A 14,582-nucleotide genomic window follows, 5' to 3' on the forward strand; every position below is an offset into this window, starting at 1 on the left:
AGTTCTATACAGGTGAGCAGAATTTTTAGATGACTTCATGATCTAGTTTTTCAAGGACAAAAGATGGAGTCAAAGTTTGGAGTTTCAGTTTACCAACACATCGATTTGTTTTGAAATGATGTGATTGATGCTTTTGGATCTAAAAGTGTCTAATTTATTCAGATCACATGTAATATGCATAGAAAAAGACAGACATTTTTAGGACCATGTCGTTCAATCCATACGAAAGCAATAAGATAACGTAGATAAAAATGGCAGGTTTAGAGGGATACCCAATGTCTTACTATACATAAAGGACCGAACACATCTGAAGTAGACTCTCAGGAGAACTGTTAAGAGTTACGGATATTTTAAGCCACCTCTACTGGGGCTGTGATTTTTTTTCCTGATACCTAATTAAAAACATTAATAATGATGCTTTATCTGGTGTTCAATTTTCAGCCCTATTAAGGCTGCTCCCATTTGGGTTTGTCATTGCGCTCACAAATAGGTCACACCAAAGTCTCAAAGTTGGAGAAATGTCTCCAGGTCTCATTTGCCGATATATCATTTACCATTCTATCTTTTGAATTGCAATGACATGAAGTTCTACTTTCGTTCTCCACATCAAATGATGAACGAATTCTATTTTTGGGATTTATGTTGAGAATGATCTTTACAGTATGACTAAGAACTCATTTATATAATCAAAGCCAACTGCCAGTGAACCAAAATCTATTTAGTTTACTATCATTCAGCTACTTTTTATCATAATAATTGCACTAATACTAAATTGTATTGCAATTTACTTTATTATAGAATTGTATTGCACTGTTCATTCCATTGTACAGTTCTGCTATTCTACTTGCATTACTGTACATTTCACATATTTTGTATTCCATAAGATATTTCATTGAACACACATAATCTGTGTATATTGCACGTAATTTCACTTCTATGCTACAGAACTATTATTTGCAGAAAAAGTAACTGGCAATATTGTGTCTAAAAAGTTACTTAGTATTAGTATCACAGTGTACTTACGTGCAAGCATGGGTTAGTTTTATTTGTCACAGTCAGATTATCTCACTTATGGTGTCCCAGTAAAGGGTGGCACTGTAACCGGTATAAACATATAAAATAAATGTAAAAATGAGTCAAGAAAAAAACCCAACAGTTCTATTATTATAAAAATACTTCATTAGTAAAGGCAAAAATAGGCAAAAGTGAGGTAAAAAATCTAATAAACTTTCTGCAAATGCAGATAAAAAGAAATCTGATTACTAATAGGACTAAAACAACTCAGTAGTAATACTTGTTAAGGAACGGCTAGTCACATCTTTATGTGGGTGAATTATCAAAAAATACTGTGACATTTTATCTTGTCCTTGGCAAAACGTTGCATGTTACAGAGAAAGCAAAGTTTGCTCATTTATGATTTCATGGAGAACTGGTTCCTGTTGCTTTTGTTTCAGCTGTGTCTTCATTTACCTCAATCTTCATCAAGGTAGGAGGCAAATCCACAGGGGTCGATGGAGAGTTCAGCAGGTCACACTCAAAATTCTTAAGCAGATCTGATGATAAACCTCGCATCGACCTTTCGAATCGGTCAGGATGATTCTTCAGCTCGAGGATTGGCTTGATGGGACGTTTCTGCAGCAGCTGGGAATCAAAGGACATGCCGAGGAAAAACTTCTGGCTTTGGAAGTGCTCCAGGCACCGTAAGCGACGCGTGGGGATCCTGCATAGAAGCTGCATTTGGACAGAGTCACAGAGTGTTTTAGGTTTGAGTATGTGCGTAAACAACAGGGTTGTGCTCCATTCAGAACTGAACTGAAGATCCCTGAATTTTCCAATTCAATTCCCGAATTTGATTTGAAGTAGCAAACAGAATTGTAAATTAAATTTGAAGGAAGTAGAATTAAAATTCAAAGAAATTCAAAGAAATTCATATAAATGCTGCAAGTGTATTTTTTTATTATACATTTTCAGTATGAATTACCCATAAATTATATCCTATAAGTATATATATATATATATATATATATATTATTTATACCCATAAAAATCAGATGATATTAATTATACTTCTTAATAAAAATATCAATACAAATATTTTTTGAGGTATATTAAACATACAATATATATACTGTATGTATATGTACAGGTGAAACTCGAAAAATGTAACTTAAAAGGTGAAACTAATATATTATATAGACTATTACATGCAAAGTGAGATATTTCAAGCCTTTATTTGTCATAATTTTGATGATTATGGCTTACAGCTTATGAAAATTTAAAACATTTCAGAGATTTTGAATTTAGGGTTTGCATAAGCTGTAAGCCATAATCATCAAAATTATGACAAATAAAGGCTTGAAATATCTCACTTTGCATGTAATGAGTCTATATAATATATTAGTTTCACCTTTTAAGTTGAATTACTGAAATATATGAACTTTTGCACGATATAAAAATTTTTCAAGTTCCACCTGTATATATATATATATATGTATATAATTGACGTCTTATACATCAAAAATAACAATGCAACATATACTGTATATAATCATAATGGATATCACCTCTATGAGCAGAAAGGCCAGAGCTGGACTGAGGTTTGCAGGCATGTCGTATGAATGCTCACTGACCCTGTTCATCATACTACAGTGGTCTGGTTCCGCAGGCAAAGGAAACTAAAAAAATCAAAATAATAAAGAAAAGGCTCAGACAGTCTGAATAAGCAGCCTGTAGCACTTTCTAAACATCATCACTGAGATCTGCACATTTTTCCAGAGGTGATTTTTGTGACACATTCATCAAGTATAATGCTCATCTTGAAATATGGCCTCTGGATATGTCTTACCCCTCCAGTGGCTAAAGCGTAGATAAGAATACCAAGAGACCACCAGTCTGCAGCATGGCTGTACGGGCCCCCGCTCAGGACTTCAGGAGCTGTTTAATGACCGGATAATGTAATTAAATATCCATTTTTAGAGAAATAGCTCAGCTGAACTATACATGTCTTTAGTTACTGCTAGATATACTTGATGATAAACACAGTCTTACTAAAGAAATCCTATCCTGTATAAAACGAGTTCAGATTCCAGCCTCACCCATGTACTGTATTGTGCCACAGATAGTAAATGCTCTATCCCCACGCTCAAGGCGGCGAGACAGCCCAAAATCAGTCAAGCGGACGTGACCTAAATGAGACCGCATTAATATTTCTATTCCAGAATTCCCTTTACTAAAAGATAAAAGAGTTGAGATTGACATCTTAAAACAATCCAAAGACACAAAAAACATATATGATCATTTTCTTGATCTATCTATCTATCTATCTATCTATCTATCTATCTATCTATCTATCTATCTATCTATCTATCTATCTATCTATCTTTATGTCTATATGTATGTCTATCTATCTATCTATAGTTATATCTATCAATCAAATCTATCTATCTATCTATCTATCTATCTATCTATCTATCTATCTATCTTTATGTCTATATGTATGTCTATCTATCTATCTATAGTTCTATCTATCAAATCTATCTATCTATCTATCTATCTATCTATCTATCTATCTATAGTTATATCTATCAATCAAATCTATCTATCTATCTATCTTTATGTCTATATGTATGTCTATCTATCTATCTATCTATCTATCTATCTATCTATCTATCTATCTATCTATCTTTATGTCTATATGTATGTCTATCTATCTATCTATCTATCTATCTATCTATCTATCTATCTATCTATCTACCTTTATGTCTATATGTATGTCTATCTATCTATCTAGTAGACAGAAAATGTTTAACAATAACCAACGATATTGTACAAATGTACAAATATTATATACGGTGATGCATGGCTGTCACTGATGTTTCCCACAATGCTGCAGTCTGGATCAGCTTTACCTTTATCAGTCAGGAGGATGTTCTCCATCTGTTTAAGAAAAAAAAAAATTTCAGAGCATTTTATTTTTCATTTTTCAAACTTTTATCAACTTCAATAATTTATTTATATTTATTTATATTTTTAAACAGTGTGGTCATGTCTAAACATTCTTATATTCGTTGTTCGTGTTCGATGTTCAACTTGAGACAACTTTCTGTCAGAAACCAGAATACATAAACATAGCAGTCAAACTAAATTGTATTACCTTCACATCCCTGTGTATTATTCCGAAGTCATGCAAAAATCCTGGAAAGGAAAAAAGTGTGGTAGCATATTACTTTGACTGTCATTGATACAAATCTACAAAACCTGTGTGTGAAAAAGACTCAAGACTAAACATGTTAGATTATTTAAATACAAATTAAAAGCATGTTAAGTATCATTTACATTATAAATCTAACAACACTGAGTGTGTTTGCTTCGGAGCTGTAAGCTCCGTCTTAGCCTCGTATTTCCTTGTTTTGAACCATCATTTACTACAATTTCTAGTTGTTTATATTACTACTAAATACAGCTTACCCAACCCTGACGCATAACACGCTAGTAATTCGCTAGCCTGTTAACGCGCCACCCTTGCGCTCAGCTATTTTTATTTATTTATTTTCTCTCGCGCCTTTGAGTTCATAAAAGCTCAGGTGAATAAGAAACACTCAACAAACACGGTGAATAATGTCTTGTCCTGTCATTATCATGCGTTGCGTCTGAATGCGTTGTTGTTTTTGGAGCTCTATCGATTTGATTTATAATTCTTGATTTTTCTCTTTAAACCCGCTTACAACGAACATTTTCTACTCTTCCTCACTGAGAAGCACTACTGCTCAAACCTCATTGTTACAACGCGGACTGTTGAGCAGACGCGTCTCAAGCCTATTAGTGATCCAACGCTGCATACTCTTAAAGGTTACGTCCGTGGATCACGGCTGAACGCGTCTTCTCCACACTCATTTACAAACAAACTTATAATATAAATTAGTATTAATATTGATAGCATCACTGGTAGCTTCGTTGCTAACTCACTGTCCATCTGTTAAAATGGCGAATATATCAGATGTAAGTAGTCTACCGCTTGGTGCAGGTGAGGACACATTTGAGCTTCACGCACTGCAGTCTGAGCTGGAAGCTGTTGAGAAACAGATCCACAACCTTTTATTGAGACAGGCCGAGCTGAGAGACCGGTGTTTGGCTCTTGAAACATCACGCGCCGACGCACACAAATCAGTGTTTAACGTTACTAACCCGCTGACTCCGACCGCGTCTACTCCGTGCGTTCCTCAGCATCGGTCGCAATCAGCCATGGTCTCGTTCACTCCGGCTCCAACACGCCACCACGAAGCCTGGGTGGTTCCGCAGCGGAAGACGCGAGTCAGGTTTAGACCAAGACTTTCTCCGACCCTCCCGGTTTTCGAGTTATCGACACAAAACCGCTTCTCCCCTCTACGCGAAACAGAACGCGATGCTGTGATCATCGGCGATTCCATCGTTCGGCACGTACACGCTACGTTAGGTACAAGTAAGGTGCAAAGTCACTGCTTCCCTGGTGCTCGTGTTTCTGAAATCGCTGCTCGCGTTCCCGAGATCCTGAACGGTGACGAGCGCGTCGGAACTGTGGTCCTGCACGCGGGAGTGAACGACATCAGGCTGCGCCAGACGGAGATTCTGAAGAAAGACTTCAGGAATCTAATCGATACGGTACGCAGCACATCGCCTGAAACAACGATCATTGTGTCAGGACCGCTTCCCACGTACCGACTAGGGCATGAAAAGTTCAGCAGATTATTTGCGCTAAATGAATGGTTAATGTCATGGTGCAATGAGCAGAAACTGCTCTTTGTAAATAATTGGAATCTGTTTTGGGAGCGTCCTAGGCTTTTCCGTGCTGATGGCTTACACCCAAGCAGATTCGGAGCGGATCTTCTGTCAGATAACATCTCCAAAATGTTAAATACCCTTTGACTAGTAACCAAAAGTCCAAATCATAGTCTCTGCTGCACCAATTCAACTGATATAAATACTAGTGTAGAACATTGCATAGAAACCGTGTCTATTCCTCGTTTAGTGAGATCAAATAATAAATCTAATGCAGGATCTAGGAAAAATCTAATTGTTATTAAAACAGAAAATGTTGCTATTAGTAAACAAAAACTATTTCTAAAGCTAGGTCTTCTAAACATTAGATCACTCACACCTAAGGCAGTTATTGTAAATGAAATAGTCACAGATAATAGCTTCGATGTACTTTGCCTTACTGAAACCTGGCTTAAACCAAATGATTATTTCGGTATTAATGAGTCTACTCCTCCTGGATACTGTTATAAGCATGAGCCCCGTCTGATTGGCCGTGGCGGAGGTGTTGCAACCATTTATAAAGATATTCTAAATGTTACTCAGAAAACGGGTTATAAGTTTATTTCATTTGAAGTACTTGTACTAAATGTTACGCTCTTAGATGTTAGAAAAACATCCCTATTATCTCTAGCCTTGGCTACCGTATATAGACCGCCAGGGCCTTACGCTGATTTCCTAAAAGAGTTTGCAGATTTTCTCTCAGACCTATTAGTCAATGTCGATAAAGCATTAATTGTTGGAGATTTTAACATACACGTAGATAATCCAAATGATGCGTTAGGAGCTGCGTTTACAGATTTATTAAATTCATTTGGGGTCAAGCAAAACGTCACCGGACCAACTCATCGTCTTAATCATACACTCGATTTAATTATATCACACGGAACCGATCCAACCGATATAGATATCATTCCACAAAGTGATGAAGTCACTGATCACTACATGGTAACTTGCATATTACGTACTGCTGTAATATGTCATGCGGCGTCGCGTTATCAACCAGGCAGAACAATCCTCCCATCCACCATAGATAATTTCTCAAATTGCTTATCTAATCTGTCTCAGCTTCTGCCTGAACCCAAACAAACAGATGAACTAGAAGAACTAACTAGCACTATGAGCACCATTCTCTCTAGAACATTGGATGTGGTTGCACCTATTAAATTAAAAAAGGTCAGAGAGAAAAATAAAGCACCATGGTATAACAATACTACGCATGTTTTAAAGAGAGAAACCCGTATTTTAGAGCGTAAATGGAAACAAACTAATTTAGAGGTCTTTAGAATCGCGTGGAAAGACAGTATGTCACGTTATAAAAAGGCCCTAAAAGCTGCCAGGGCTGAGCACCTCCGCAAACTAATAGAAAACAACCAAAACAATCCAAGGTTTCTATTTAACACCGTGGCTAGACTAACAAATAAACAGACGTCACCCGAACAAAATATCCCGTTACAGTTCAGTAGTAATGATTTCATGAACTTCTTCACTGAGAAAATAGAAAGCATCAGAACCACAATTATAAACGTTCAATCTTCAATCGCGCCTTACAATTCAGCTTCAATTATCACCCCGAAAGAACAATTACAGTGCTTTACAACTATAGAACAAAAAGAGTTAAATAAACTTATCACTTCATCTAAAACAACAACATGTTTATTAGATCCTATACCAACTAAACTACTGAAAGAAGTGTTATCTGTAGTGGAAGAGCCTCTCCTCAATATTATTAACTCGTCTTTATCTTTAGGTCATGTTCCAAGAACATTTAAACTGGCAGTTATAAAACCTCTCATTAAGAAACCACAATTAGATCATAATAATCTAGCAAATTATAGACCCATTTCAAATCTTCCATTTATGTCTAAAATATTAGAAAAAGTGGTGTCCGCTCAACTGGGCTCTTTCTTGCAACAAAATGATATCTATGAAAAGTTTCAGTCTGGATTCAGACCGCATCATAGCACTGAAACTGCGCTCGTTAAAATCACAAATGATTTACTTTTAGCTTCTGACCAAGGCTGTATCTCAATACTAGTTTTACTTGATCTTAGTGCTGCGTTCGATACTATAGATCACACAATACTCTTAGATCGACTACAAAATTATACTGGTGTTCAAGGACAAGCACTAAGCTGGTTCAAATCATACCTATCTGACCGCTACCATTTTGTCTATTTAAATGGAGAAAAATCGATCATAACTCCAGTAAACTATGGAGTGCCGCAGGGATCTGTATTAGGCCCTCTGTTATTTTCAATATATATGATGCCACTTGGAAATATTATAAGGAAACATGGAATTAGTTTCCATTGTTATGCTGATGACACTCAAATATATATTTCATCACGGCCGGATGAAAACGCTACATTTTCCAAATTGACAGAGTGTGTTAAAGATATAAAAGATTGGATGACGCGTAATTTTCTTTTATTAAATCCAGACAAGACAGAGGTAATACTTATCGGTTCAAAAAACCGCCCACAAAACCTCGCACAATACAACTTTAACATCATAGGATGTCCTGTTACTTTATCCTCTACAGTAAAAGACCTGGGTGTTATACTCGATTGCAACCTGTCTTTTGAAAATCATATTTCTTATGTTACAAAAACAGCCTTTTTCCACCTTAGAAACATTGCTAAGCTACGTAATATGCTATCAGTTTCTGATGCAGAAAAGTTAGTTCATGCATTCATGACCTCGAGACTGGATTACTGTAATGCTTTATTAGCTGGTTGTCCTGCATCCTCAATAAACAAGCTACAGTTAGTCCAAAATGCCGCCGCTAGAGTTCTTACGAGATCAAGAAAATATGATCATATAACACCGATTTTATCATCACTGCATTGGTTACCTATAAAGTTCCGTATTAATTACAAGGTATTGCTACTGACTTATAAAGCCCTAAACGGCTTAGCTCCAGTCTATTTAACGGATCTTCTATCGCCCTATAATCCATCGCGCTCTTTGAGATCACTAAATTCAAGGCTTTTGGTCATACCTAGGATATCCAGAACCACCAAAGGAGGGAGAGCATTTTCACATTTGGCTCCAAAACTCTGGAATAGTCTTCCTGATACTGTTCGTTGCTCAGACTCGCTCTCTCAGTTTAAAACTAGATTAAAGTCGCATCTCTTCAGCCAGGCATTCATATAATCCTACAGTTCAAACTACAATCCGGCCTCTATCCAATGCCAGAGGAGAACTGGCCCCCGACTGAGCCTGGGTTCTCCCAAGGTTTTTTTTCTCCATTAAGGCACCTGATGGAGTTTTAGGACACCATTAGGTCACTTGATGGAGTTTTTCGGTTCCTTGCCACTGTTGCCTTTGGCTTGCTCAGTTGGGGATATTTTGGGGATATTTAATTTAATTTTATCAATCAATAAATTCCTATTGAAACAAACTTTGTTGTATTATTTTAATTTAATACTGTGAAGCTGCTTTGATGCAATCTGTATTGTGAAAAGCGCTATACAAATAAACTTGACTTGACTTGACTTGACTCACCCAAGGCAGAGCCCAATTCAGCAGCAAACACGCGAACATCTCTCTCCTCAAACCGGCCCTTCAGTGTCCAGTAAGTATACAGGTCTCCAGTGCTGCAGTAATCACACACTGAAGACAAACACACAGGAGTGAGAGAAAACAAGAGATGAGAAAGACAATGTCACAGTAGACTGAATGGCCTGACCTTGAGGCCACCTATTATAGATCAAACTCTAAAGGGACTTCATTCAAGCATGATATGAACTAGAGCAGTATTTTTGAGTATAATTTCAGTCTGTCACAGGGTCACGGAGGGAGACTTTGGAAAGGAAGAAGACAAAACACATTGATTAAGTCTCCTGGCTTGCCCTGGCTGGTGAACGGATGTGGAGAGAAGAACATGGGGCAAAAGGGTTTAACAAAAGTACATAGAACGAAACAGATAAATCACATGGAAAAGGACAAAATCAAATACAATCAAGTAGAGCATTGGGTAGATCTTTTCATAACCAATTATTTTCTACATATAAAATATTTTCCTAATATATATATATATATTGTGTATATATATGTCCCATGATATTTTTAACCCAAAAAAGTTACGGACTGCAGCTTTAACTTTTTATATATAAATATGCATAAATATGAATATGTATTTTATACTATTTACATCTCATATATTAGAGTACAGATAGATGTTAAACCTGAAGAGAAACATTTTAAATTTAATACAAATGTATTTGAATAGCATCCATAAGACCCTTAGTGAACAAGCTAAAGATGTGTTATAGAAAGGTCAAATAAAACACTTAAAGGGCTATATGTAGGAATTTTCATGTTTTAATGGATTTTTTTTATTGCCAATGTGTGAACAGATAGTAACAAAACTTAAAAAACGAGACCTTCCCAGACTTCCTAGGTTGTCTATGAAAGCCTGTAGACAGATTTTTATGTGAAGGACTCGAGGCATTTTTTGCTGGGAAAAATTAAAAGGATTAGACATTTTATGCGCTCCCAAGAGCATGACTTCTGTTCAATGACACGTGAAATGAATGTTTAAACAATGTTCAAACAGGAAAATGCAGAAAGAGCCATTCTGCACTGTAATGTCATTGTGTCATGCAAAGAAAATGGATTAATTCAAACTATAGTCTCACATAGCCAGATCTTTTAGTCTATCTCGGATATTTACGTTATAATCAGACTATCATATCTAATTTGAATGACCTCATCTGTTGACATGATGTTGGTGAATTGCAGAGCTGGTGAAAACATATCCACATCATTGCTATGATCAGATGCTTACTTAATTGCTGCTTTCTCACCACTGTCGTTTTTTTGTTTGTTTTTGGGGGATAGTTCAGCCAAAAATGAAAATTCTGTCATTCTGTCATTTATTCAACCTCATGTTGTTCCAAACTTGTATGAGTTTCTTTCTTCTGTTCAACACAAAATAAGATATTTTGAAGAATATGGGTAACCAAACTGTTGATGAGCTCAATTGACTTCCATAGTATTTGTTTTTCTACTATGGAAGTCAATGGGGCCTTGGGCTTGTTTGGCTGCCCATATTCTTCAAAATATCTTATTTTGTGTTGAACAGAAGAAAGAAACTCATACAGGTTTGGAACAAAATGAGGGTGAGTAAATGATGGCAAAATTATCATTTTTGGGTGAACTATCCCTTTAAGTTGTTGGCTGCAGTTCACTTAACAGCCACCGGTGTCACTAATAACAAGAGTTTCTGAATTCTCCACAAAGCCTCTTTAATTTCTTTTCAGCTGAGTAAAATGATTGCTATTAATGCCATGATTTCTGAAAAGTCTTTAGAAAGCAGAATGAAGAATGAAAAATTGTATGTGGTGTGACTCACTGATGAAGAGATTGCTCTGGCTCTGCCAACAGTCCCGGAGACTGAGGAGGAAAGGATGCCTGACTTGTCGCTACAATGTAACAGTTGACAACACAAAATGAGATGGACAGGAGTGCAGGCGCTGAGAGCACATGAGAGTAAACTCTAATGAAATGAACAAAACAATTGAAGTATGAAATATGTGCATGCTTATAGGCTATTGACTGAGAGGACATCAGTGTTGTCCATGTATCACTGGCCCGGTTAGAACCAGATCAGGCGAGCCATAGCCGACACAGAGCGCAGCGGCGCAGTGTGACTCACTTGAATTATAACCTCCTCTTTAGACTGCTGGAGGACTCCATGTCTCAAAACATCAGCCTTGGGTAAAACCTAACCAACAGTGACACAAGAAATTCTGAAGTGAAGAAGGCGCAGTGTACCTAAACACATCAGATTTTTTTAAATGAAATAGAAAGATAGAGAATTTAGAACAAGACATGAAAAAAAATCACCTTAATAGCATAGGTCTCATCTTTAGACAGGTCCTTCACCTTCAGGATTGGACCAAACGAACCTTTAGCTATAAAACCAAGAATCTGAGAAGAGAATCATTAGTTACAAAAAGAAAAAAATCACAGTTTTTAAAGGTTCCTCATGTGAAAAGGAAGAGCACTTAATTGTATTGAATGTGCACTTATGTCGCACTTCAAATCTTAAAAATATTTTTTTGACAACTGCACTTGAAGATAGTATAATATTAATGAAATAAAAGGCCACTTAAGTATACTTAAAGAGAGTACACTTTCATGATTATGTTTCTAAACACACTTTCTGAAAACTATTAAAAAAAATGTAATTATGTCAAATTAAAAGCTTTACTTTAAAGTACATTTTTAAATCATTATGTTTTGATAATCTTTTGTTATGCTTTAAGGAAGTTCACTTATTTTGATGTGTTCAATACCACACTAAAGCACATGTCAAGTACTTGATTATAATTTTAACTGTAGTGTGTTATTTGATATTATTACACGGCTCTCTGAAATACTTGATTCTGATTGGTCAGTTGTAGCATTCTGATGTCAGTTATGCTGTATAATAATGACCGCTCATCCGGGTATCTGAGAAGTCACACAAGTAAAACACTTCACGTCGGGGTCCTGATCACATTGTCAGGGTTTATTTTGCCATTATCCATTACTTAGATGTAAATTTAATATTTTATAAGTGCACTAAATTAAAACTTCATTGTTACAAACGTGTTCATTACAAATATATTACAAATATATTTTTAAAGTATATTTTATAGTGCTGTCAAACCGATTAATCACATCTAACATAAAAGTTTGTAAATACATACATACACACACACACACAAACAAACTTTTATGTTAGATGCGATAATCGATAATCATATATAATCATATATATATATATATACACACACACACACACACATATACATAATTATGTATTTACAAACTTTTATGTTAGATGTGATTATTAGCGATTTATCGATTTGACAGCACTAATATTTCACCATAAATGTTCTTCAGTACATTTGGCAGTACACTTTAACCATATTTCAAAGACAACAGAAGTAAATACAAATTTAAATATAAAGATTTTATAAGAATATAAGTTAGTCAAAAAAACACTCTCACAAGTTCAACAAGTTCAAACACTCTTAAGTTCAACTAATTGCATTTCCAATACATTTGAAGTGTGATACAATTTCATTTAATTTCCATCGACAATTAAAGCATGTCCAAAGCATTATATTCAGTTTGCTCGAGTCTATCCTTAAAAGTACTGTATATTATTTCTGAAATATCTACTATTTTTAAAAGTATGCTAAACAAGAGATAGTTGACACAAAATGTAAATGGTAATCATTTAATCACCCTTATGTCGTTCCAAACCTGTATGAATGTTTCATCTGTGGACTTTCATTCTTCAAAATTCTACAGTGTTCTACAGAACAAAGATAGTCATATGGGTTTGGAACAACAACATTTTGCAACATTTCTGGGTAATTTATGTCACATTTTTAAAGGATTTTATGACTAGTGCCATATAACTACCTGTAAATGCATGTGTCCAGTAAACCTGTGCGGGAATTCTGGCAGGAAAATGGAAATAAAGCCCGGCAGTGTCCACTCTAGACGAGGCCCCTCGGGGTTAGCGTCTGAGGGCCGAGATTGCTCAGAGATGGGGTATTCTCTGTGCTGGGCGCTGTGATGAACAAGCGGAGCCGAGAGAGACGGGAAGCCCTGATGACATGACAGGGATCTCCTCTTCACCAGTGATGATGATGATGCCTGGAGTGAAGAGGACATCACTGATAAACAACTGTACAAAATCACAAACACTTATGATAACATATAATGCTTAATAGATCAGTAGCTAGTGTGCATTTAAACCAATGCAATCGCCCCGAAAAGACAGGCTACATTTAAAATGTATGAGTGTCAGTGCATTATATAGCAAAATATAAAATCAAGTGGCATTTCAAAATCGCAGTGAATGTGATAAACTCTTAATAATAATAATAATAATAATTTGTTACATCTTAGGCTACTCTGCAGTGAAATAAATTGTTGGACCAAATTGTATGACAATACTCAAATGAAAGTTTATAGTACATGTTTTCATTATTTTCTACGTTTCTACATATTTTTTTTATGAACTAATAATCTGTGAATCATTGTGTAATGTTATATGTTACTGTAATTTGTGCGTAGTTATTTTAACGTCATGATTGTCAATATCATCCGGTGTGGCTCCATGGAACTATCGATACCAATAACCTTTATATTTAAGAGTGTATGTCATTCATTATTATCAACATCCTCCGGTGTTACCACTTGTAAACCATTCTCATAAAAGTAGTAAACACATTTAATTGAATAACACATGAGAACACTATAGGAGCCGCATGTGTCAATGTAATTTGAATATCATTTTGCCTCATGAAATTGATATAGCCTCTATTTTAGACCCACGAAACTGCAAAGCACACAATCAATATTTAAATCAGACCGATGTAACTGTGTAGGCTACACCCTGAATTTTTGTACAAACTATTAGCCTACTTTATTATTCATCGATTTGAGTTGTGATTATCAGAGTAGTAAACTCTCTTACCTTATTTTTACTCCCGTCGCCGCCCATCACATTTTATAAACAATAAATAAACGACTTGCGATGTTCTTTAAAAACAAACCTATTTTCCCAGAGAAGTCCGTCAATTAAACGTGAACCCCATGTCAGATATTTATAACATCTTCTTTTCTTTCCCACACAATATAACGCTGTTTTAATAAGCGCATTAGTCGGTGTCCAAACCTTTGATACACATGTAGGAGCGCCGCCCACTCATTAATATTAACATATAAACAATGATCACGTTACACAGCAATGCACTTCATCATGCATCAGAAACGTC

The 14,582-nt window shown here is 35.8% G+C and overlaps 1 protein-coding gene across 1 annotated transcript; it reads right to left on the reverse strand.

The window, feature by feature from the left end:
- Positions 1–772: 772 nt before the first annotated feature.
- Positions 773–14,487, reverse strand: LOC309506989 (ribosomal protein S6 kinase-related protein-like). Its single transcript, XM_082181045.1, has 12 exons — positions 14,282–14,487; positions 13,219–13,455; positions 11,647–11,730; positions 11,456–11,524; positions 11,153–11,222; positions 9,301–9,408; positions 4,154–4,194; positions 3,909–3,936; positions 3,096–3,185; positions 2,846–2,934; positions 2,565–2,675; positions 773–1,731 (listed from the first exon to the last, which is right to left on the reverse strand). Exons 1-12 carry the CDS (start codon positions 14,306–14,308, stop codon positions 1,420–1,422), a joined length of 1,266 nt encoding a protein of 421 aa, XP_082037171.1. The 5' UTR covers positions 14,309–14,487; the 3' UTR covers positions 773–1,419.
- Between the last annotated feature and the right edge of the window lie 95 nt (positions 14,488–14,582).

Source organism: Leuciscus leuciscus, assembly GCF_965113295.1.
Source record: "Leuciscus leuciscus genome assembly, chromosome: 9".
Classification (NCBI taxonomy): Eukaryota; Metazoa; Chordata; class Actinopteri; order Cypriniformes; family Leuciscidae; genus Leuciscus; species Leuciscus leuciscus.

Bases quoted from the DNA above. Each gene is read 5' to 3' on its own strand.
- LOC309506989 (XM_082181045.1), bottom strand. From the start codon at position 14,308: ATGGGCGGCGACGGGAGTAAAAATAAG. The intron at 13,456-14,281 runs GTAAGAGAGTTT...TCTTCACTCCAG, and splicing joins GCGACGGGAGTAAAAATAAG to GCATCATCATCATCACTGGT. The intron at 3,186-3,908 runs GTAAAGCTGATC...GGTCTCATTTAG, and splicing joins CATCCTCCTGACTGATAAAG to GTCACGTCCGCTTGACTGAT.